This window comes from Scylla paramamosain, chromosome 11 (genome assembly GCF_035594125.1).
Source record: "Scylla paramamosain isolate STU-SP2022 chromosome 11, ASM3559412v1, whole genome shotgun sequence".
Classification (NCBI taxonomy): Eukaryota; Metazoa; Arthropoda; class Malacostraca; order Decapoda; family Portunidae; genus Scylla; species Scylla paramamosain.
The window spans coordinates 25,163,523-25,187,374 of record NC_087161.1 but is presented as its reverse complement, the minus strand read 5'-3'; the positions used below and the strand labels follow the sequence as shown (position 1 = coordinate 25,187,374).

The 23,852-nt window shown below is 38.6% G+C and overlaps 2 protein-coding genes across 6 annotated transcripts in view; both read right to left on the bottom strand.

Annotated features, from left to right (window-relative positions):
• Positions 1-4,902: 4,902 nt before the first annotated feature.
• Positions 4,903-13,884, bottom strand: LOC135105099 (uncharacterized). Of its 5 annotated transcripts, none has more exons than XM_064013086.1 (4): positions 13,734-13,884; positions 9,381-9,470; positions 7,886-7,957; positions 4,903-6,842 (listed from the first exon to the last, which is right to left on the bottom strand). In XM_064013086.1, exons 2-4 carry the CDS (start codon positions 9,463-9,465, stop codon positions 6,004-6,006), a joined length of 996 nt encoding a protein of 331 aa, XP_063869156.1. In that variant the 5' UTR covers positions 9,466-9,470; positions 13,734-13,884; the 3' UTR covers positions 4,903-6,003. The 5 variants fall into 5 exon arrangements, with proteins under 5 accessions (XP_063869156.1, XP_063869158.1, XP_063869157.1 ...); XM_064013088.1 differs by having other exon boundaries at positions 13,745-13,860; XM_064013087.1 differs by having other exon boundaries at positions 13,561-13,823.
• Positions 13,885-15,148: 1,264 nt separating this feature from the next.
• LOC135104638 (kinectin-like) overlaps positions 15,149-23,852 on the bottom strand; it is a 14,258-nt gene continuing 5,554 nt past the window's right edge. Inside the window, exons 8-17 of the mRNA XM_064012170.1 lie at positions 23,840-23,852; positions 23,651-23,741; positions 22,875-23,369; positions 21,861-21,989; positions 21,234-21,347; positions 20,569-20,646; positions 19,865-20,029; positions 18,498-18,641; positions 18,159-18,365; positions 15,149-16,093 (exon numbers count right to left, since the gene is read on the bottom strand). The exon at positions 23,840-23,852 is cut by the window's right edge and continues 100 nt beyond it. Coding sequence (XP_063868240.1) covers positions 16,013-16,093; positions 18,159-18,365; positions 18,498-18,641; positions 19,865-20,029; positions 20,569-20,646; positions 21,234-21,347; positions 21,861-21,989; positions 22,875-23,369; positions 23,651-23,741; positions 23,840-23,852 — 1,517 coding nt within the window. The 3' untranslated portion in view covers positions 15,149-16,012. The remainder of the gene's footprint in view (positions 16,094-18,158; positions 18,366-18,497; positions 18,642-19,864; positions 20,030-20,568; positions 20,647-21,233; positions 21,348-21,860; positions 21,990-22,874; positions 23,370-23,650; positions 23,742-23,839) is intronic.

The window sequence follows — 23,852 nt, the reverse complement described above, 5'->3', positions numbered from 1 at the left end:
AAGTGTGGACCCCTGAGTGCAGAACTGGCAGGAGACATGATGTGGGCTGACGTCACTCTGGAAGACAAGGAGCACAATTCAGCCCTGCAGAGTAGTCACTAGCTGCAAGACTTCAGAACAAGTGAGACGTGCGTTGTCCCTCTCCTGCATGAGGCCTTTGTCGTGGGTGTGTGTTCCACTGTGCACCTGACTAAGGATGCTGGGTGCTAGACTGTGGTGTCATGCAAGTGACTGTGAAGCCTTGTGTGCCTGCGATGGTATATTGTAACCATGAGTAGAATAAACCCAGTCCACGTGCTGGCATCTCTTTCTCTGTATCTGTCTGCCTGCCTGAAGGTGTGTGGCTGGTGACTGCCACATGACAGGAACTTCGCTGCTGAGGACGTCTCCCCACCGACAAACTATTGAGAATCCAGTGAAATCCTGTTCCAGGCTTCTGGGTAGCCAAGGCAGGTGTTATGAGTGGCCCCTTTTCCTCTCCCTCCTGGACTGCTGGGAAATGCAGCTGTGAGGCTTGGTATGTTAAGTGAGGTTAATCAGTGCTGTGCAGTAATGGAGGTGTTGTGGGAGGCTGGTGACAGGGTTCGCAACAGTTTGGGATTATGTCCCATAGTCTGTCTTGCAAGAGGACGCAGGCCGAGGCAAGATGGCGGATGGCTTGGAGAGGAGTGCAGATGGCGCAGTGTTGCCAAGAGTTGGCAGGGCTACTTCCTCTGCCCCAGAGGAGAAGCCAGCACATGATGGTTCTGTTAATGCAGCAGATGGCAGAAATGAGAAAAGAGATGTCACAGCAGTCACAGGAGCTGAGACAAGAGATGAAACAGCAGTTGGCACAGCAAGAAGACCAGACAGAACAGCAGTCATGGGGAGCTGCGACACGAGATGAAACAGCAGTTGGCATAGCAAGCAGAGTAGACAGAACAACAGTCACAGCCAATGGCACAGCTGTCAAGTGACATAAAGGTGATGCAGGTCTGGAGCCAGCAGTACAGGGACAAGAATCATGGCCTGGAGGAACTGCAGGGGATTGTTGACAAGCATTTTGCCTGTGCCCTGGAGAATCTGCAGGGGATCGTTGATGAGCGTTGTGCCCATGTCAAGGAGGAACAGCAGAAGACTCTTGACCAACTTCAAGAGGGAGGTTGGTGAAGCAGTGTGTGATGTGGCAGTGCCTCAGCAAAAGAGGTGACAGAGTAACACATCACCCACAAAGAAATGATGGAAAACTGAGAGGACATGTGGGAATCAGTGTGGGTTGGGAGCTGAGCTGGGAGGCTGAGAGGCTGGCCCTGCCTTTCTGTGCCCTCCCTTGGCCACCAGCAGCAAGGAGGGGGACAGCAGGTGCCGTGTGTTGCCACCTCTGTCCCCGAGGGCCAGCCACAGGTGGAGGAAGCCAGTGGAGTTCAACAGCAAGGTGCCCTGGGAGGCTTACCAGGCCCAGTTCGAGTTGTTGGTGGACGTCCATGGGTGGAGCGAAAGGGAACGAGCCCAGCAGCTAGTCTCCTGTCTATGGGCCCAGGCAGTGGAAGTCCTGAGCCACTTGATGCCGGTCCACAGGACATCTTACGGGGACATGGTGGAGGCACTATGGCACTGTTTTGGCACCTCCAGCAAGCTGAAGAGCACAGGGCATGCCTGACGGTGTGGGTGAGGGGCTGAGGTGAGCCTCTCACACAGTTGGTGCATGAGGTGGAGTTCTTGGTCCCCTGGGTGTACCCAACAACACAGGAGGACATGATGAGCCTCTTGGGAAGGGACTGCTTTGTGGACACCCTTCAGGGCATGTGTCTACAGATTTATGTGAAGCTAGCCCACCCAAAGGGCATTCAGGAGGTGCTGACCTAATCCTCTGAGATGGAGGCCTTCATGAGGACCACAGCTGGTGCATCAGGGCCAGCCCCGTCCCACTTTGCAGGAGCTGACACCCAGCCTTGCATTTCAGAGCTAGGAGGATGAAGACAGGCAAGGTAGACTACCAGCAGAGGGAGAGCCCTGGGGGATTCAGAGAAGCCTGGTGGAGGTGTAGCCAGATGGACCACAAAAGGAGATAGTGTGGCCAGCCACATAGGCCATACTCTCTGGAGAACACTAGTAATTTGTTCTTCAGGTCTTGCTGCTGGAGATGTGAGACACTGCTCAAGGGACTGCCAGGATCCCAAAGTAGTGGTGGAGGTGGGAAATGCAGCTGGGCTGAGCAATGGGGCAGTGCCTCAGCCCCACCAGGACTAAGCTGTTGGTTCACAGCAGCACCTGCTGACACAGCACCACCAGACAAGCCTTGCTTGTCTGGTGGTGGACAAGGGCTCGAGATGACATTTGTTAGGGAGGACTTGGTGGATGTGCATGGTGTGCTGGAAGCCATGCAATGGCTGTGTGGTGTCACTGTTAAGTGTGTTGCCACGTGGGACCCCAAGATGGTGAATGTTGGTGTGGCAGACGTGTTGGAGCAGATGACTGTCTCCTTCGCTGCCCTGGAACACCCATGCCTACTAGGGATTAACTTTTGTGAGTAGGAGCATGCACAGATCTCTTGGAGGGGAAGTTGACGGTATGCGGTCAGGAGGTGCTCTTGATTCTCGGAGATGATGCTCAGAGTGAGTGGAGTGAACAGCAGAGCCAAGTGTCTCATCAGGCAGATGAAGGGACATGCCATCAGCAGGCAAAAGAGGAAGCCCACCCATCTACCTCCACCACCCCACTGTCCTGGGTGGAGCCACACCTCAGGGTCAAGGGGAATCAAGAAGTCGTGGCGAGGACATTACCCCAGCACCTGGAGGATTTAGTGAGAAGGAACATAGGCCACCTGTCAGAGCAGCAAGACTGAGTGATGCAGAGGATGTTGGTCCAGTATGCTGATATCTTCAGCTGCAATGACTTGGACTTGGGCTGCATGTCTCTGGTGAAGCATGCTATTCACATGAGAGTCACCCCATCAAGCAGCCCCTGTAGTGAGTGGCACCTGCTAAGCAGGAGATACAGTATGCTGTGCAGATGGCTACTACTGGCATGATTGAGAGGTCAGTCTGTGGCATTTGGCAGTAGTCCAGGTGGTGATGAAGGATGGTATGAAGATCTGTGTCGACTATTGTGCCCTTAATGCCATGGTAGTGACAGGCGCATACTCCCTTGCCTTGGATAAATGACACATTGGATGCACTGGCTGGAGTCCAGTGGTCCTCGACACTGGACCTCAAATCTGGGTACCACCAGGTGGAGATGTGGAGGACAAGCAGATCACCTCCTTTGGCCAAGGGCTGTGGCAGTTTAAGGTGATGCCCTTTTGTGGTATGTGCAATGCCCCCAGCTGCTTTGAGAGGCTGATAGAAAGTGTGCTTGAGGGGCTGCAGTGGAAGTCAGTCCTGGTGTACCTACTTATGTAAGGGAACACCCTCGAGGAGGCGCTGAGTTGCCCAGAGGAGGTACTGTGTCATCTATGGGATGCCAACCTGAAACTCAGCCCCAAGAAGTGCACCTTCTTCCAGCAAGAAATGCCTTTTTTGGGCCAAGTGTTGGGGCGAGATGGTGTTTGCACAAATCCACTGAAGGTGACGGCAGTTGAGGACTGGCCAGTGCCCAAAGACATGGTGGGCGTGAGGAGCTTCCTTGGTTTGTGTTCCTATTACTGGTGGTTTGTGCTGGGGTTCACCATCATTGCTGCTCTGCTCCACCCGCTTACCAGGAAGGAGGCACACTTCCTGTGGGATGAGGCACGTCAACAGGCATTCAAGGCGCTGAAGCAGGCCTTAGTTGACATGCCTGTACTGCCCTATCCTGACCTGAGTCTCCTGTACTTGCTGGACACAGACGCGAGTGCTAAGGGAGTGGGGGCTGTGCTGCCTCAGCTCAAGGAAGGGCAGGAGCACATGGTGGCTTACTTCAGCACCAAGTTCTTGAAGCCAGAGAGGAACTACTGCGAGGAAGGAGCTGGGATATATTCCTAAAACATCTATGGAGAGATTCTCCTATAATGTGTGTGGTGCTTGCCAAGCGAAACAAATTTTATAATAGGGTTACTTGTTAAGTGAGTATTTTGTTATTTGACCCAAAGCTGTTTCATTCCTTTACAATATCAGACTGTCACCTTCCCATTTCATTATTGCACATTTTCAAGATAATCTTAATGAAGTGAAAACAAATAATAATGACAAGAATATTTATAACACATATCTATAAACAGATACAAAAAGCCCAACATAATACAGCCATTAATGTAGGCAAGATAAAAAGTCACATCTGCACCATTCCCCTCACACTATCAACAGATGACTCAATGAAGACAAGAGGTGCTACTTATTCTAAATAGGTTTAGTGTGTGAATGTATATATTTCTCTCTCTCTCTCTCTCTCTCTCTCTTATTTACAAAATGAGATTTTTCAATCATGCAGAACATAAGTATGTATTGATATTACATAGATTGTATTGTAATATGAATATTAAGACCCCCAACAAAAGAACTAGCAGAACTTCACTGAGTTATGCATTATGAGACAATTAATGAAGTGGCAACAATGGATAACACTAAACAAAAGGAAACCAGTTAATAAGGAAAAGCAAAATGAAGGTTAGGTGATGTGCGGTCATTACATCCAATGAATCCTTTCAACTAATTTTCTTGGTTTCTTTTACACATTACTTGGACCTCTTTTGTAAGGAGCTCCACAAATACGTATGATGGAAGAGGAAAATTTAAACCATTCCACACGCACATCTGGTTAATGTGAAAAGAATGTAATGAAATGCAGCTGGGTGAGCAAGAGATCAGTGAACATATAAGACCAGCATAACATACTTTTGGGTGCAGAAAGACACTGATTAGGTAAGAAGATAATAAATAGGGTATCAATAAAAAGATAACAGCACATCAATCACTGAGTATGAATAAGTTTCAAGAAAAACCAGAATAATCTACACAATTTATTTGAAAGAAGTGTGAAAGCAGCAATGAGGTTTATGGTGTGGAACATTTTGCTTTCAGATTGTCACGAGACAAGAGAAGGCAAGTCCTTCGGAGACAAACATGACAAAATCTGCACCATGACACCCTGTGCATAGTGCTTGCTTAATTTGCACTTAGAGGTAAATACTGAAACTTTATCTCTGATTAATTAACCATTACTGCTTTGGTGTTGAAAACAGGAGTAACACTCATCCATTAACATAAGTTGATCACTAAAGCATAAAACACTGACGAATTTCTCATCAATTTCTGAAGTTAACTTATAATAACTAGATTTTCTTCTCCCAATACAGTAAACCATTTGACCATTAAATTCTTAGTAGTTATACAATATTTAAAACATCATTTTTATCAGTAATTACTTCAGTTTCACGAACTTCCAAACATACTTTTCAGTATTCATAGTAAGTTATATTGCAAACCATAACCTTATTAATGAGTACAAGGATTGAAATTCATATTCTTTATTTATTTATTTTTTTTTAAATATCAAGCAAAAAAGAGCAAAACTTGCAGAACTTATTCTTGAAATTAGGATCACCTGGTAATGTTACTAAATTTTAAGGCCTCTTGTAACATGATTTTAAACATTTTATTCCAAAAAAGTCATGTTAACTTCTGATACTGACACATTTAAAAATTAGGGTAATCTAAAAATCAATATAAGTTAACTTTTCAGTTATTAGTCCCCAACACTGGACTAATAATTTAATCTCAGGTAGTTGATACTCAACTTAAAGTTGATAAACTTTAAGCTCAGGAAGTGACTGAAGATTTTGAACACAACATCCAGTACAGTAAGATTCCCCTTCACTTCCATTACCAATCAAAATCTATGACTCACAGAACAATAACTTTTCAGCAATCCAACAAAATGCTTATGAGATAGGCAATCATGTGATTTATATATTACCTTATACAATCTATAAAATAAAAGAAAAACAACCATGTATTATTTTCATTCACATTCACATTCTGAATTTTAAATCCATATTAAAATTTGTTACAAAGTACAAACTTCCCTGGTAACTCGCAAATGATGTACTCAACCACTAGCTGTAACAGCCTGCAGTACATTCAACATGTGTGAATACAAAGCAATATTGGTGCGGTGAGTTTCCCTCAAAGACTCCAGCACCTTTCGCCTGTGTTCCTTCCTCTGGCGTTCCTCTTCTTCTAACCATTTTAATATATTAAGAATATCCTTTTCATCAATATCTTTAAGCTCATCACTGATCACCTGAGTAAAAGACTGTACTTTGTCATTATTCCTGGTCAATTTGTCAACTGCCTCTTTATTCCATTTCAAAGCTTCCTCAACCTTTGCACCAAAGTTAAACAACTTTTTCATAACATCTGGGTCAAATCGCGAGTCTCCCTTTTCTTTACTTTTCTCATCTTTAGCTCTGTTCCCAGATACTCCTTGACTCACCCGACTGGATTTCTTTTCAGGCTGCATTTCATTTCCAGCACTTGCTCTCTTGCGCTTTCCTTTTCTGTTCTCTAGTGGTTTTGTGACTGAAATGTCTTCTAATTCAATTCTCAACTCTTTCTTTGGTAGGGAAGCCTTTGAACTATTTGAAGGAGATGAAACAGCTTTTGTTAAACCAGCTTTCTGCTTGTGCAGTTTTGATGTGTATATTCTATTGCTTTTTCTACTGACACTGTTTCCAAGTCTCTTTAAGGTTACTCGAGCCTCTCTTTTGTTTAATGGGTATTTTCTTGTTCCTTTCTGTAGCATAGATTTGGGAAGAGCTTTCAACACAACTTTGGGTTCCCTGTATTTTGATCCTAATAAGTGATGTCCAGATGAAACTGTAACCTGAGGTTCTTTTTTTGCCTGGCTGCTCATCTGTCCCCCATCTTGCTCTTTTACCATGCCACCTGAAATATTTGGGATTTTTACAACTTAAAGCTATACAAGGTGGTACAGTTTCACACATGGTGTGAGTACATTCTTGAGAATTACACTCAAATTCATACCTAATTATGTTTACAAAGTTTTGTACTGAGTGGAGCAACATGCATATGTGTATAATACAATTCTGAGCACTTTTGTGAAACACTAGTACACTACTGGCATTAAACTTACTAGCCAATAATTTCTAGACTCTTGAGGTCTGCTTTCTTTGGGGAATCACTTTCATGCTAGTGTATGCAAATATGTGCTTTTCCAAACTCTTGGTAGGGAGTAAGTTTGTGAGCATTTTGTAAAGTCTATCCACTCTAAATGAAAATCTATATTTTTAAAGGTCAATGGCTATGGCATCTTTACCATATCAGCTCATTGTTTTCGAGATGATTTTTTTTAATTTTATTTTATTTATTTATTTTTTTTATGTTGGGTAATTTAATGTTCAATGTTGGGATCTTCGTTAGGCTTATTATTTCTACAATTTTCGCTTGTAGCTTCATCTTGTTAATTGTCACATTTATCAATTCACCTTTTACAGTCTTCTAAATACTCATCATCTTCATTCAATATAATCCTTAATTCTGACAGCTTCCATTTCCACTTATCAAATTTTGAAAGAAAATTAATTTCAATTTAAGTGTCCATTTCAACACAAAAATTGTCAATTTCAATACCAAAGTATGAGGAAAAAAAGAGTAAAATGTATTCCCCTTTTCCCTAGATGGCAATATTGTGACTGCACTAACCCCTCCTGCCCGACACACAGCAATTTCTTTTGACTTCCAGTACCAAGGGACTGACACACAAGGCAGTCAGTTTAATTTGCAAGGCCAAAAGTGTGATACATGACAATTAGTTTGACTTGCCAGACCAAGAAGCTGATGCATAGGAACTGATGTGACTTGCATGACCAAGAGATTGATTTGGAAAACAGTTCTATTTTTTTTCCCTTACATTAATGCTGTCACTACACTCCATTGCATAAAAAATCCCTTTCTATTGTAGTTTTTACCTTTATCATCCATGTATCGCTTCAACCTTTCACTGATTTTTGGAATTCTTCTGCTCCTGCGAGGTTCATGTTCTGAAACAAACACAAAACTTTTAAAGTCCATGAAAATGATAAATGTGAAAAGAATGCTTGACATTAAATCTTCAACTCTTAGTCAGCAACAAAACTATACAGATAGTTCAGAACTTGGTGAAAAATTGTGATGAGATTACATAAAGACAGTCCTCTCAAAATCATTCCCTGTATTACCAAGCACAGACTATATACAGTCAGTGATGTATGTGCACATAAAAGGCTTAAAAATATCTTATCAGCAAATAATGAGAGGTAGTAGGCTGCCAACTGGCCACTGACGTTTACTCAGTTAACCCTGACATTTTGCAATAGGTTTCACTGTTTTTTTTGCTGCCTGTAAATCTGAATAATCCACATGTACACACTTACAAATCTACCTCACTTGTTCAATAAACACAGGCAATGGTCACACACGTGTATTTTCATTTTGTATGATGAGCATGTAGAGGCAGTTCCACACTGCAGCACAATATTTTCAAGTGTTGCCATTGCTTTCTTTGAAGGTATAAAGCTAAACTTGAATATCGCAAAACTTGCGGTATTGAAAACACTGGAAAAATGCTTATATATTCTGGCTGCATGGCCTAGATCTGTGTGTGTGTGTGTGTGTGTGTGTGTGTGTGTGTGTGTGTATTTTGTCATCACACTCAAGACATGGTTCAGCATTGCAGTGCCAATACATCTAAAAGTATGTGAGTGCAAGAGTTTTGTCCTCACATCTAGTGTGATTTGGCAGTGTAGCAGTGCAGTGCCATTGCATCTAAAACTGTATATATGTTTTGTCTTCACTTTTGGCAGTGTGGTGTCATCACATTTAAAACTGTGTGTTTTATCCTTACTTCTGGAGTGATTCAGCCATGTAGTGCCATCACAACTAAAATGACGTGTGTGTTTTTTTCCTTACATGTGGAGTGATTTGGCAGTGCAGTGCCATCACAGTAATGAAACCTCTCATTTGTTTGTGCAGTCTTTTAACAATGCAATGGCCTTCCTCTCCTCTCTCTCACATGCAAGCCAGCCAGTGTGACTAGTGTTTATCCACATAAAGAATCTGTATGTTGAGATATATGAACTGCACACGGAAATGCATATACAATATAAGCATTGCATGTGTTTGTTTTTGCTGTGATGCCAACAATGGGAATACTATGTGACCCACACACAACAAAAGCATGAAACTCATGGAAATAATGCATGACAGTTGGGATAGTAAGAATTTAGGACTGTGTGAAACTCAGATTGCAAAACTCTGATACTGTGAAACTCAGGGGGTACTGTAGTCTAAAGAAATAATTTCAAATTGATATGACACAATGGGAGGCAAAAAGAATGAACTGTTATATCTTCATTACTAGCATCACCTTGGAAACAACTCTTCTCAACCCCACACATGGCCTTGGCACAAGTCATCAGAACTCACCTTTCTCTATGTTATCTTCACAAAGGAATTCCTTAAGCTTGGCAGGTGGCTTTGATTTTCGCTTGGCTTTCTTTGCAGCAGGCATTTTATCTGAAAATATATGCGGTGTATTACTAATAGATATCAAAATGTAAGCAATTAAATAAGCAACCTATTGTTTTCCAAATGTTATCATACTCTTTTCCGTCCTTTACGCTAAATATACACATTTAACTCCTTTCATAAACTACCATAAGATTCTCAAACATAGCTCCACACATGCTACTCTTGGCTGGAGTAGTTGTTCAAGACAACAAAGTGTTTTCCACTGAATATCCTTTCCCTCTCTCTGGTCAGTCACTATGGGGGCAGGAACTGTGGCAGTGGGTGCTGCAACCTGCCACTCTCCCTGCTCAGTCCCTAAGATAGCATCAGTGTGAGTGGCAGGTGCTGCAGCCTGACCCACTCTGCAGTTAACAACTCTGTCAAGTTGGCAAAGATCCTTGGTGTGAAGGTTTTGCTGACATCATGCCCCAGAATGTCAACGACCTCATTGACACACACTCTAAGCAGCAAAAGACCTGCAGCAGATAGTGCAGAAATGGGATCCATACATGATTCATGCTGTGAAGTTCTCCAATGCCAGTGACACCCCCATTCTGTCGTACAGAAATCTCCCCCCCCCCCAAAAAAAAAGGCAACAACTTCTCATCACCATGTTCTTCAAGAAAACTCCTCCTACAACTCCAGAGTAAGTAGCACCTGATGAAGAGACATTCTCTGAAGAGCTGTAAATGCTCTGCTTCACTGTGCAGTACATCATCATCATCAGCATCATACTGCACAGCATCTTCATTCATTTCATCCATCATCAGTGAGTACCTGTACCAATTCTTCTTATTAATAAGAACGCAAAAACATAAGAAATAGGGGAAGCTGCAAGAAGCGACCTGGCTTACACGTGGCAGTCCCTGTATGAAATAAACCTACCTATTTTCATCTATTATCCCCATCCATAAACCTGTCTAATCTTCTCTTAAAGCTCCCTAATGTTCTAGCACTAACAATATGATTACTGAGTCCATTCCACTCACCTACCACTCTATTTGAGAACCAATTTCTTCCTATCTCCTTCCTAAACCTAAATTTTTCAAGCTTGAATCCGTTATTTCTTGTTCTATCCTGGTTGCTGATCCTAAGAATTTTACTTACATCCTCCTTGTTATAACCCCTCTTAACCTACGTCTCTCTAAAGAATGTAAAATTTAATAGCTTCAATCTCGCCTCATAAGAAAGACTCCTCATCCCCAGTATCCTTTTAGTCATTCTCCTCTGTACTGATTCTAATAGACCTATATCTTTCCTGTATGTGGTGACCAGAACTGCACAGTGTAGTCTAGATGAGATCTGACCAGCACCAAGTATAACTTTAATGTTACTTCTGGCCTTCTACTCTTAACACTCCTAAAAATTAATCCTAGTACCCCATTTGCCCTGTTTCTTGCCTCTGCATTGTTTTCCTAGACGGAGTTCAGAGCTAACTATAACTCCTAAATCTTTCTTGTATCCTTACCTACCAGAGTTTGGTTGTTTAATGTGTACCTATTGTGTGGGGTTTCCTCTACCTATGCTAAGTACTTTGCATTTGTTGATATTAAATTGCATTTGCTATCTGTCCATCCACTCATTCATCCTATCTAAATCTGCCTGCAAAGTGATGGCATCTGATTCTGACCTAATTAATCTATCTATCTTTGTGTCATCTGCAAATTTACTAACATAGACTAATAGAGACAATAAATAGGCATTTTATGGGTAGCATCAATATAATGCGAATTTTAGCACTTCCCAGATGCCTTTGGAACATAACCCTGTGAAAAACTGGGGATTCACTGTACAGATGATCCCTTACTTATGAACATCTGGAGATATGAACAAGAATCCCTGCAAGTCCAAATTCTGTTTATTACTCTACTGCAGGTTCAAATTCCGAATGCAAGCTTATTCAGATCTTGGCTCATTCAGACTGGATTCAGACCACATCTTTGGCTGATTTGGACCATTCTTGACTGTTTTGGAGGGCATGAAGAAAAGTTTCTTTGGTATAAATAACCAGTTGTCAGGCTGACTGCACAGCAGGATGAGCGATGTCCAGTGTTTAGGGTGCAGAAAAACTGTGGCAGACCACCACCATGGTCTTACTCATTACTTAACATACAAGGTCTTTCCAACACCAAAGTATTAGAATTAACTACTTACTTGAGGGTTAGAAATAAAGATACTCAATATACTGAGTTTAACAGACCTAAGACAGCTGAGTTAAGGTTTCCTACATAATTTGAACACAGAAACAATAAGAATAGAAAGAGATAAGAAAGGAGGAGGCCTTATGATAGTGTATAGTAAAAGTATAGACTTAATCATAGAAAAGAACAATGATGTCATGATATCTTGGATATAACCATAAGTATAGGAGACAACAAATTAATCTTAATGCCAGTATACATGGATATAACAGACAAAATGTGATATACTGACATTAGACAGAGACTGGAATGGAGAATAGAAAAACTGACTGAGGAAAAAAATAATGGTGCTCGGGGATTTTAAAGGCCATCTTGGCACTATTGGTCCTCAAGATATTAATTGTAATGGAAAAATTACCCTAAATTTCATGGATGCAATAAATTTAATACTCCTAAATGGTGATGATAACTATAAAGGGGAAATCACAAGAAGTCAAGGTCACTGAAGTGCAATATACTATATTTAGCAACCAGACCCTATATAATAACTTTATAAAGCTGACTATAGATGAGGAAAAAGCTAAGTTTGATTTATCAGACCACTGCCTGTTGATAACTAAATTTCACTTTAACAACTCGAGCACTGAATACAGAAAGACCAATTTTACATATACAAAGTATTACAAGACAAATGATGAAGCACTGAAAAAAAATTTCTGGCCCAAATAGAACAAGACATCAATAGTGATAAATAAAACAATCTTAATGCTATCAAGAGGCTACAAAAAATCATGAAGAGCAATGCTGAGAAAATTCTAAAAAAAAAAAAAAAAAAAAAAAAAAAAAAAAAAAAAGTACACACAAACACACATACACACTTTCTTGATCTTATCAGACATTGGTTACAAGGACCAAATAGGCCACTAAATGGTCTAAATCTGCCAGGAACAAATCAGCCAAGGTCCAAATAAGCCTGCTCCCCAAATTCAACATGCGCTTAGTATCACTTTTGGCTGCTACCCTGCCAGGCAGCACTGCAGCAAAGGAGAGAGGCGCTGTGCTGTTTACACTCAAACTCTCTACCAGGTGGTTTTTGGCAGCTGTTTCAGGAACAAATGCAGTCTTCACTCATCATACAGTAGTCTCTGATCTCTTGATCTTCCTTCCAGCCTCACAATAATTGAGCCTCTCTCAAGCAAATGCCTCATGCCTCTTTTCTTCATTGTCAAGTTTGCCAGAATTCTTTATCATGTAGAATTCAACATGAGCAATGAAATGAGAAGGTAGCAGCAAGAGGAAAACAGGTAGGAAAGTGCAGGAACTGCAGGCCTTGGGCCCAGCTACCCTGGGACCCCAGTTCTACACTAGTACCCTGGTCATATTCTTAACCCCCTTATGGAGTGGTACACTACCCAGGAATTTGTTATAAAGCAAGCTAACTCTTTTAGCTGCCATTAAAGACATTCAATGGTATCTGGCAAGGAAATCAGCCTCCCTACCAGTATAATATCTAGACAGGTGAGCAGTGCCACCCTCTGTGATGAGGGCGTCAGGTGCCACACACATAGTGGTGCATCAACTCACTTGCGTCGTGCTGGTTAAAAAGTCTTGGTGGCATCTACAGCTAATGTTCTGAAGGCCTTGCTAATGTGTCTGGTGTGCGCTGCTGGCTGATCCACAAACTCACAAACACTCCCATCAAACTTGCTTATATTAAATTATTTCGCCAATTCTGGAGGCAGTTATCCGAGCTATCTGGTCTGGAGTCAGGCCTATGCCTTACAGCAACACGGTCCTGTGGTATAGTTCCCTGACTGACAAACAAGCGCCCCTAATCATTACTTACCAGCCACGTCACACCGACCGGCGCATTAGTCTACCCCTGTATCAATGCCACTCAATAACTTACTCCACGCACCACTGCCCTGAGACACAACTAGGGAGGACTGGCTCACCTTACATAACAAAGTTGCATGAATCACGGCGACCTGAGTTACCCTCTCATGCTGCTCGTGGGTCAGGTAGGCGGACCGCTGACACCAAGCTGCCTCTCGCTCCCTAGGCTTCTGTTAACGCTAGCCCTCGATTACAACACATGCATCTCGCACTAAGCCACTTTAACACCTACCAGACACTCACTCCACCTTAAAAGTGCGTGTACGATGTGTGTTGGAAACCGCCCCCTAAGGAATCTCCGCCACGAGACGGGCGTCTATCGCGGATGAACACGCTCACTCGCTCACTGATGCCAAATACTGTTTTGTCAACATAGCACTTTTCCTTCTCGTGTAATGAAAACATGAACTTAAAAAAAAAGAAAGAAGGAAAAAAAGAATAATGCACTGGTAATAATTAAAGAAGATAATGGGTGAATAAAAATTAAACAAAACATTTTATTTATAAAGGATATTCTGTTCTATGTATAAGAAAATAAATCTGCTAAGAAAACTGGTAATTTCACTGTTATTCGTTGCTAAATGTCCTAATTTATCTTATGCCCTTATATATATATGATACAAACTTAAATGTGAATATAAATACAAGTGTTTAATATACCACAAACAAACTCCTAACAATAGAGAGTCAATGGTTCCTTGCATCTTAATGCAATAACTGACGAGGACTACCACGTCCACACTGGCCATTACTATCCACTTATCGTACCCTTATCATAAATCCTTATTATAAGTGTAACTTCACTATCTAATTTTTCCTGAATGTTGTCGCTTTATGCCAAATAGTCGATAGCCAAGATTTCCTTTCAGGAAACTTCCGAAACAAATGAAAGTTAGGGAATATCAGTAACTACTCATTATATATATATATATATATATATATATATATATATATATATATATATATATATATATATATATATATATATATATATATATATATATATATATATATATATATATATATATACACACACACACACACACACACTGCAGTTTCTGGCAATCCAAACCAGTACGATGACTGCACTGCTGGCAAGCTCTTGAACGATAGTTATACATAACGCAGCAGCTCGTCAGCTATTTGTGATGAGTGGTTGATAATCACTAGCTACTCATGCATATCGCAATGATAACACGTCTCCTTCGATATACTTTAAGCGAGGTCACATTTCATATTTTCTACTGAGGTGGCCGTCTGTCTGTCTCACTTATTCCCTACTCATTACCATTTATGCTGCTCTGCAGCTATAAGCACTACATTACGACGTGTAATCACTGCCAGAAGCGTGATGCCCTTACGTCCACCATAGTCTATTGTGGCTAGTGAATCAGGACAGCTGGCATTGCTTCACTTCACGTCTCCTAACCTAAACCATTAAAAATGCAATACTTTTATATAAATTATATTGGTCGTTTTCTATCCCTGGCGAGGACTTCTCATGGAGAACTTATCTAGATACAAAATAAATTATACAATGCCTTTATACGTGTCTAAGGAAGGCGTTATATTTTATGATTTACCATCCATCTCTACAAACCTAAGCTAAAAAATTAATTTGCTTTTATAATGAAAGAACACACAAAATAACCTAATGTAATATTATATTTCCTTTATGTAAATTTTTATATATTTTTCTTCAATATATAATGGCAACCTTCTACAGTAAGAAATTTGTATATTTTTCCTTCACATACTTCTTGAAATTGCACAAACTATGCACACAGCATATAAATGTAAACCATATAAAAAAGCAAATTAAATACATATCCCTTGTTGTCCTTACAATAAATGTGAGCTAGTATATGGCAATGAAAAATAACTATTCTGACATTTTATGAAAATTGGCACACAAGAGAGAGCGAGAGAGAGAGAGAGAGAGAGAGAGAGAGAGAGAGAGAGAGAGAGAGAGAGAGAGAGAGAGAGAGAGAGAGAGAGAGAGAGAGAGAGAGAGAGAGAGAGAATTTGGATCTAGATAAGTAAAGTCTCCTGTCTGCCAAATCAATAACAATATAATTTTCCAATCCAATGTAATGCAGTTATAGGATAAAAAATAACAGTAAACACCCTTAGTTAAAGGCAGATCAGATATGTAGAACATTAACTTAACACAATAAAGTTATAAGTGTTGGTGTATTCAAAATTACATCATTAACTGATTCCTTAACAAAAAAAAATCCTATTCATATAAAAATAAATATATTCAATAAGTTGAGTGAAGGTTCCTTTTTATTTTTCAATCTCAAAGATTCAATCAATCAACATACTGAAAGATTACTGAAATATTATATGAACACTAGAGGGGAAATAGTAAATAATACTATAATGTCTCTAAAGTAGGTAACAGTAAGCACCTTATATACATCATTTAAACAACTTAAAATTATAATCTCTCTCTTCATAAAATTCAAGAATCTTATTTGATTACATGTAATGTGATTTTTGTAAATTCTATGGCATTTTCCGTTGTTTATTCTTTGGGCTAACAGCACTATAGGTCTTCATATTCTGCTTTTGTTGATCACTCCTGCCCTGAAATTTTAAATGAGGTAAGTACAGTGAAAACACAAACAGCATGTTGTTTGGCCAAAACAAAAAAATATATGCATAACTTTCCTTCTGACTGATGCAACACAATCATGAAAACCAGAACTAGTTCTAATTTACCCCATATTTTTAAATTTCATAAGGCTTGACATCATCAGCAATATATATATATATATATATATATATATATATATATATATATATATATATATATATATATATATATATATATATATATATATATATATATATATATATATATATATCTATATCTATATCTATATATATATATATATATATATATATATATATATATATATATATATATATATATATATATATATAATTTATTTATTTTTTCCTGCCATTAACTAACTCTAGTGGTGCAGCACTGACAATATCTGGTCTCTTGTAGCACATATTTAAACACACAGTCCACACCCTATGATCAGATCCTGCATCTATTACTCCTCAAGATTTACAGAATTCAAATATACTTCAGATACATCTTCCTTAATAAGATGTCCATCAGAGCATTCTGTCTGCTATCAACTCTGATCTACCAATATGATGTGGATGTCCATAACATCTGTCATAGACTACACATACACACTATCCTTTTATTCCATTTATTATATACATTCCCTATGCATTCATTATTTTATCTTTTACATTCTTTCATTCAACATGCACTCATAATATAGCAATCCTTCCAGTATGTGTTCTAATTTTTTCATGGCATCCCTGAAAGTTGCATTTGTTTGCATGTTATTCATTGCTAAATGTCCTAATTTATCTTATGCCCTTACATATGATAAAAACTTAAATGTAAATACAAGTGTTTAATATACCACAAACAAACTGCTAATGATAGATGTCCAATTCATTTTCTTCACTTACCAGATATTGGTACAGAATACAGTATTGTATAGTATTACATACTTATACAATAAATTCTAGGATGTTTCTTCTATGACATTTCTGTCACAAATACTTTTTTTTAAATTTATTTATTAATTATTTTTTTTTTTACCATTCTCACTCTGTCTTTGTCCTACATTTGCCACAATACAGTACATGCAATGCTATTTTTTCAAGGTGATTTATGTGTTTTCTGTATGTTGAAGTAAGAAAAAGTCAGATTTATTCAAGTAATAATACATCAAGAAAATTTCTTGGTCACAGGCGACAGAACAGCAGAGATATGAACACAACCAAGGGTCAGCAGGAACAGGGGAGGATTGCAGTTCTATGTATATGTGTGTGGAACAACAGCAAATACCACTCAGTGAAAAATTACTGCAAATATACACACCATCTCTGCAGATAGTAAAAAATAGATATGTATTTCCTATAAGTATTTCTGTCTACAGCTCAAATATCTGAACATACAGATTATTTATTATATGGATAAAATAACTTGTTCGCCACAACACATCAAGTTTATTTGCATGTGAGAGTGGAGGAGAGAAGGTAGGAGCATAGGAACATAAGTTGCAAGAAGTTGCCAGGCCTACATGAGGCAGTCCCTACATGAAACATACATCAAGCTGATTTGCATGTGAGAGTGGAAGAGAGAAGGTAGGAGTGTAAGAACATAAGTTGCAAGAAGCTGCCAGGCCTACATGAGGCAGTCCCTACGTGAAACATACCTACCAATTTCCATCCGTCATCTTCATCCATAAATTTGTATAATCTTCTTTCAAAGCTCTCTAATGACTCAACACTAACTCTATGATTACTGAGCCTATTCCATTCATCTACCACTCTATTTCAGAATGAATTCCTTCCTATCTCTTTTTTATATATAATTTTATTAAGCTTGAACTTATTATTTCTTGTTCTATCCTGAGAGAGAGGTAAAGCCTGAGCTGCACTGATGTCTAGCGTGTTTATATCTGGATATTTAACTGGATGTGTGTCTGGTTTAATATCCAGACAGGATTATAACTGCATACTGATGAGTCTGGTTATTGAATGTTCAGATGATGGAGGGATTACTGTACTGATGATTGTTCATACCCATTTCAATAAAAGTTATAATACATACCCGCTTTCTCTTTGAAGAGTTGGCTGATGGTCCTTTGTTTACCTCACTATTCATGTTATGTTCGTTGAGAGGCAAGGGGGTTTTCTGAGGGATATTGGTCTCAGGGATGAAAGGAGCTACATTGGCCCTTGGTACTTTTTCTTGTCTAATGCCTGGATACCTTATGGCTCGCTTTATTTCCTCAAATGGCTCATCACTATCAGCAGCCTAGTAAAAATAACACATGGCCTTTAATACTTTTTGTAATTAAGACCACAAAGTCAGAAAAATATAGGCACTTAAATAAGTTATATCTACCTTAGTAACTGAGCAAAATATAATCTGTTTATTATGGCCTACCTCTAATGCACAGGCATCTGAGCTTGAGTCTCCAGAAGTATAGTCTTTGATGTGTGTTAATGGTTTAAATACTACACGTTTCTGGAATTCTGGAGGCAGCAGGGTACGTCGTCTTGTCTTGAGGATACTGACCACTGGTTTTCCCTGTTGAGAAGATGATGCATGCCCTATCTATGTAATTAATTAGGGCTACATTCTAGAACATATACTATTCACATCTATACAGGAGACCAAGATCCTCCAGATGCTTCTTGTCTCACTGTGGGAATGGAAATACAGAGAAGGGGATTCCCATTTCTATTTTTCTGTCTCTTTTAGTTGCCCCTTATGGTGTGCACTTGTTGCTAAAATCAATTAATCTATCTATCTATCTATCTATATATCAGGCCATCAACTGCACATGAGGTTGCTCAGATGAGGCATCACACATTCACACGCACGTCAAATCCTGTGACCCATCGTGCAATACCTCAAGAACCCAGGCAGAGCACATTTTGCCACACACATCCACAGCAAGGCCTGACAGCATACACTGGTTTATCCCTGCCCCTTCAAAGTGAGACTGTTCCATACCCAGCACCTACTCCAATCCTGAGACCACAGCAGATATAGGGTACTTCCTACAGAGTGCCACACACCCTAACTGAATCCATATGCCAATGGTCCCTGCCAAATGCACCCACATACCCATCTCAAGGGTCAACAAGACCTTCTCATTTTCATGCACTCACCATTGTCACTCTCCTTTCACTTCTATCAAGCACAATCACAATGTCTGACTCCTGATCTTTTTAAAATTTCTGATCAGGGCAGAGCAAACTTAGTATTGTTCAATGCCTCAAAAACCCAAATCCTCCATCTATCAACTTTACAAGCTTCCAGATGACTATGCCCCTTCTTTAATGAATGTCAACTGTCTCCCTCTTACATACTGTACATCCTATGTCTCTCTTAATAATAACCTAGACTCAAAATTTTACATCCCATCTCTCGCTAAAATAGATTCTGAGAAATTATGCATCCTGAGCTGTCTCTGCCAGATTTTCTCATCCCCTCTAGCTACTAACTCTGTATAGGGGCCTTATCCACCCATGTACGGAGTGTGTGAGTGGCATTCCACTCGTATTACTCTCTTGAACTGCTTGGAATCAAAAGCATTTTGTATCAAATCCTCTCTCTCTCTCTCTCTCTCTCTCTCTCTCTCTTTGCCACAAGGTTGTATTTCATTATCTTCTATTCCTATTCACTGAAAGTACAAAAATCTTGTACCAACTACAGAGGTTACATTGCTTATAAAGATTGTTATTGATGTATCCACAGTTGATGAAGGGTCGTTCAACAGTATATAAGGTCCAAAGGGATCTCACCTGCACTTTGTCAGCTTCAGGTTTTATGATAGTTCTGGGTGCTGGGGGGATGCTAGGTTTAGCAAATGTGTTCATGGTATCTAAATATGATCCTGGACTGGGTGTTCTAATGCTAGGGCTCACTGAAGGAGGTATTAAGATTTTCTCAACTTCATTTTTCATAGCCTGGGAAAAAAAAGTGCTCTAATTATATCTCTACAAAATCATGAAAATTTAAGATTCAGACATGGCAGATATTACTGGTAAAATCAGCCTGAAATTTTAAAAGCACAGGGATGGAATAATATCACATAAGGATTAGACTGGTGATTAAGATGATTATAATTAATACATTAATATATAAAGTGGAGTTGACACTGGATTCACTGTGTCTCTTTATATATATATATATATATATATATATATATATATATATATATATATATATATATATATATATATATATATATATATATATATATATATATATATATATATATATATATATATATATATATATATATATATATATATATATATATATATATATATATATATATATATATATATATATATATTTTTTTTTTTTTTTTCTTATTTAGACTATAAAAATAAAATATATAATGATATCTCAATAGTTGTCAAAATATAGAAACAATTTCTCATATGATACACTGCAGTACTAAAACTTATCTACACTGTTAAGATAAAAAATTATAATTTACCTGTGTTATGGCAACCTTTTCTTTTTCATCTGTATTACAGTTCTTGGTCTGTGCCTTGATCTTAGCCAGCAGTTCATCCTAAGTTTCAAAATAATTAATTTCAAATTAGGTAATTATTTTATATCAATATATTGTGTCCTCGGTCAGAATACCTCAGTGAAATACAATTATAAAATAATAGATAATTATCATGGAACATGAAAATTATGAGGATTAACCTAATGAAAGTAAGCCACTGACTAAAAAGCTGAAAAGAAACAGCATAACAAGATAATATTTAGGTAAATCACACTGTCTTAAGTAACACAACTACAAATAATAAGTGTAAAAGTCCAGTTGGAATTGGATCGCTGCACTGTGTAAACACAAACAAATGAGAGAAGACTATGTGGCAGCACCATTGCAGCTGCTGTAATGCAAAAATTCACACAAACGAGAAGAGTCTCATTATGCGGTGGTGCCATGAAGATAAAATCTTGTCCCACAATGGCAAATGAAAAAAAAATGTAATTATTTGAGTTGCAAAGTCTTGTGAAAGAATTTTCCTCATTCATCTTAATAGTGAAATAAAGGCAAAATCATTCTATGGAAAAGTAAAGACAAGAGTAAACTACAAAAATAACACTAATATATGTAACATACAAATAAAAATTATGAAGACTCACCCTCTCCTGTACAAGCTGTGTAATTTGTGACTGGCTCTTCTTGAGCTCTTCGTCAGCTACTTTTAATTTGGCCTCCTTGTCAGTTTTATATGTATCCAAAAGATCACTCATTTCCTGTGATTAAAAATCAATAAATTAAATTTATTTAATTTACTTCATTTTTACATAAGTCCATTTATAACATCATGCAATACAACAAATGATGTGTGTGTGTGTGTGTGTGTGTGTGTGTGTGTGTGTGTGTGTGTGTGTGTGTGTGTGTGTGTGTGTGTGTGTGTGTGTGTGTGTGTGTGTGTGTGTGTGTGTGTGTGTGTGTGTGTGTGTGTGTGTGTGTGTGTGTGTGTGTGTGTGTGTGTGTGTGTGTGTGTGTGTGTGTGTGTGTGTGTGTGTGTGTGTGTGTGTGTGTGTGTGTGTGTGTGTGTGTGTGTGTGTGTGTGTGTGTGTGTGTGTGTGTGTGTGTGTGTGTGTGTGTGTGTGAGAGAGAGAGAGAGAGAGAGAGAGAGAGAGAGAGAGAGAGAGAGAGAGAGAGAGAGAGAGAGAGAGAGAGAGAGAGAGAGAGAGAGAGAGAGAGAGAGAGAGAGAGAGAGAGAAAAAGAGAGAGAGAGAGAGAGATGCAGCACACTTTACCTTTACTTTGTTGTCTGATTCCAGTTTTATGTGTAGTTTCTCCTTGATGGCACTGCTGGCCTCCTCTTTAACTTGTTCTAGTTCCCTTGTCATAATCTCTATCTTAGCTGTCAAAGAAGAGATCTCCTCCTGCAAATTATAGTTATCTCATACATAATGTCACACATGAAAATACAAAATATATAATCTCAAAACAAGATGTACATATGATTGTCTATGTATGTGTCATTGAAGAAAGATTTAGAATAAAAAATATATAAATGAAATAAACAAAAAAAGATCTACATGCATGAACATGCAAAGGCACAAGTGTAAAGGTCTGTCCAATATCCTTACAAATATTTACTTGTTATTTATTGTAGAGCAATGGTTCCCACACCACCATACATGACACCCTTTTTTTGCTTCTAATAACCCCCCCCCCCCCCAAACACTGTGTTGGCAAGCCAGTGTCGAGGCCAGTCACTCAGCATAGTCAGTGTGTTTGATATCGGTGACATGGTACAATAATGAGAGCTGAATTAATAGAAAACAGACAGGGGTAAACTCACAGAAATGTACTTTGTACAGGTGTGTGGATAGATTCATGTTATGTTAGAACATAAAATAAAGGAAGCTGCAAGAAGCCATCAGGCCTATATGAGGCAGTTCATGTATGAAACATACCTTACCTATTTCATCTATCATCCCTGCCCATTGTTCTTGGAGTAATTTCATTACATACTTTTTAAAGAAAGATTTCTGGATAGATTATTTAACCTGCCTGTATCTCTCTCATGCCTCCTAGGGAACTGCATCCCCAGTTTGGGGACCACTGTTGTAAAGAAATTAACATTTAAGAAGGAAAGCAGGAGTAAGTTTGGGGCAGAAAGGTGGACATCCTATGATGAAAAATAATGGTAATGTCATAAATACATAAATAAATAAACAAACAAGTAAATAACAAATAAATATAATAAATATATAAAAATAAGTTATATTGCTAGTTGAATGTGTTATTGTCAAGCTTCTTACCCTAAATTGTGTCACAGAGATATTATTTTGTTCAAGGAGAGATTTTTCAACTCCTTGAAGTTCAATTTTGTGAGCAGCCTCTGATGAATTCAAAGTTTCTTTTGCTTTCTCTAATTCTTCCTGAAGATTAAGCACTTGTTGCTCGTGTTCACCTTTTGTTTTTTCTAATATTTCTTTAGTAAGATCAAGTTCAGTTTTGAGTGTTTCCAAGTTTGAAGTGGTATAATTTTGATAACTTTGAAATGAATGATCTTTGGCTTCATATCTGTACTGGATTTCTTGCTTTTCACACAAACTCTGATCTAAAGATACTTTTAATTCCTCTAACTCCTTTTCCTTTTCAGTTACTACATTTTTAATCTTCTTTAGTTCAGTTTCTTGATTTTCACCATTTTTTGTAGCTTTCTTTAGTTTTTCTTCTAGTCCATGGATTTTTTGTTCTAAAATCCTTCTTGATTTAGTCTCAGAAGAAACATTCTTAATTTTCACTTCACACTGCAAGAGGAAATCAGTCATTAGCTACAACATTAACATACAGGACAAGATAAGACAAAAAACTGTTTATTTCCTGCAAGAAAAGTTCCAAAAATCACTCATTTACATGCCACAAATGAATAACAGAGAAAATTACCTAAGCACTTATGGAGGAAAGTGTCATTAATACAAATATATATAAGAGTAGATCTTAACATTGGCTCATTCTGAACATGTTATGTCTCTTTTATCTATAATAAAGTGACTGCTATGCAAATATTGTATACAGAGTTAAAACTTACCTCTTTTTCAATTGTCTTTATTTCTTCATTCAGCTCCTTTATTGTTGTTGAGAGATCTTCACATTCCTGGACTTTTGCCTTCAAATCTGAACTACAGAGGTGGTATTTTACTTATTCAAGACATACAAACAATAAAGTACGCAATATGACAAAATAAAACTTAAAAATATTACATAGCACATGATATACCTGACTTTTTTTA

Bases quoted from the DNA above. Each gene is read 5' to 3' on its own strand.
- LOC135105099 (XM_064013085.1), bottom strand. From the start codon at position 13,223: ATGCCACCAAGACTTTTTAACCAGCACGACGCAA. The intron at 7,958-9,380 runs GTGAGTTCTGAT...TGTTTGTTTCAG, and splicing joins TGAAGATAACATAGAGAAAG to AACATGAACCTCGCAGGAGC. The intron at 6,843-7,885 runs GTAAAAACTACA...CAAATATTTCAG, and splicing joins GCGATACATGGATGATAAAG to GTGGCATGGTAAAAGAGCAA.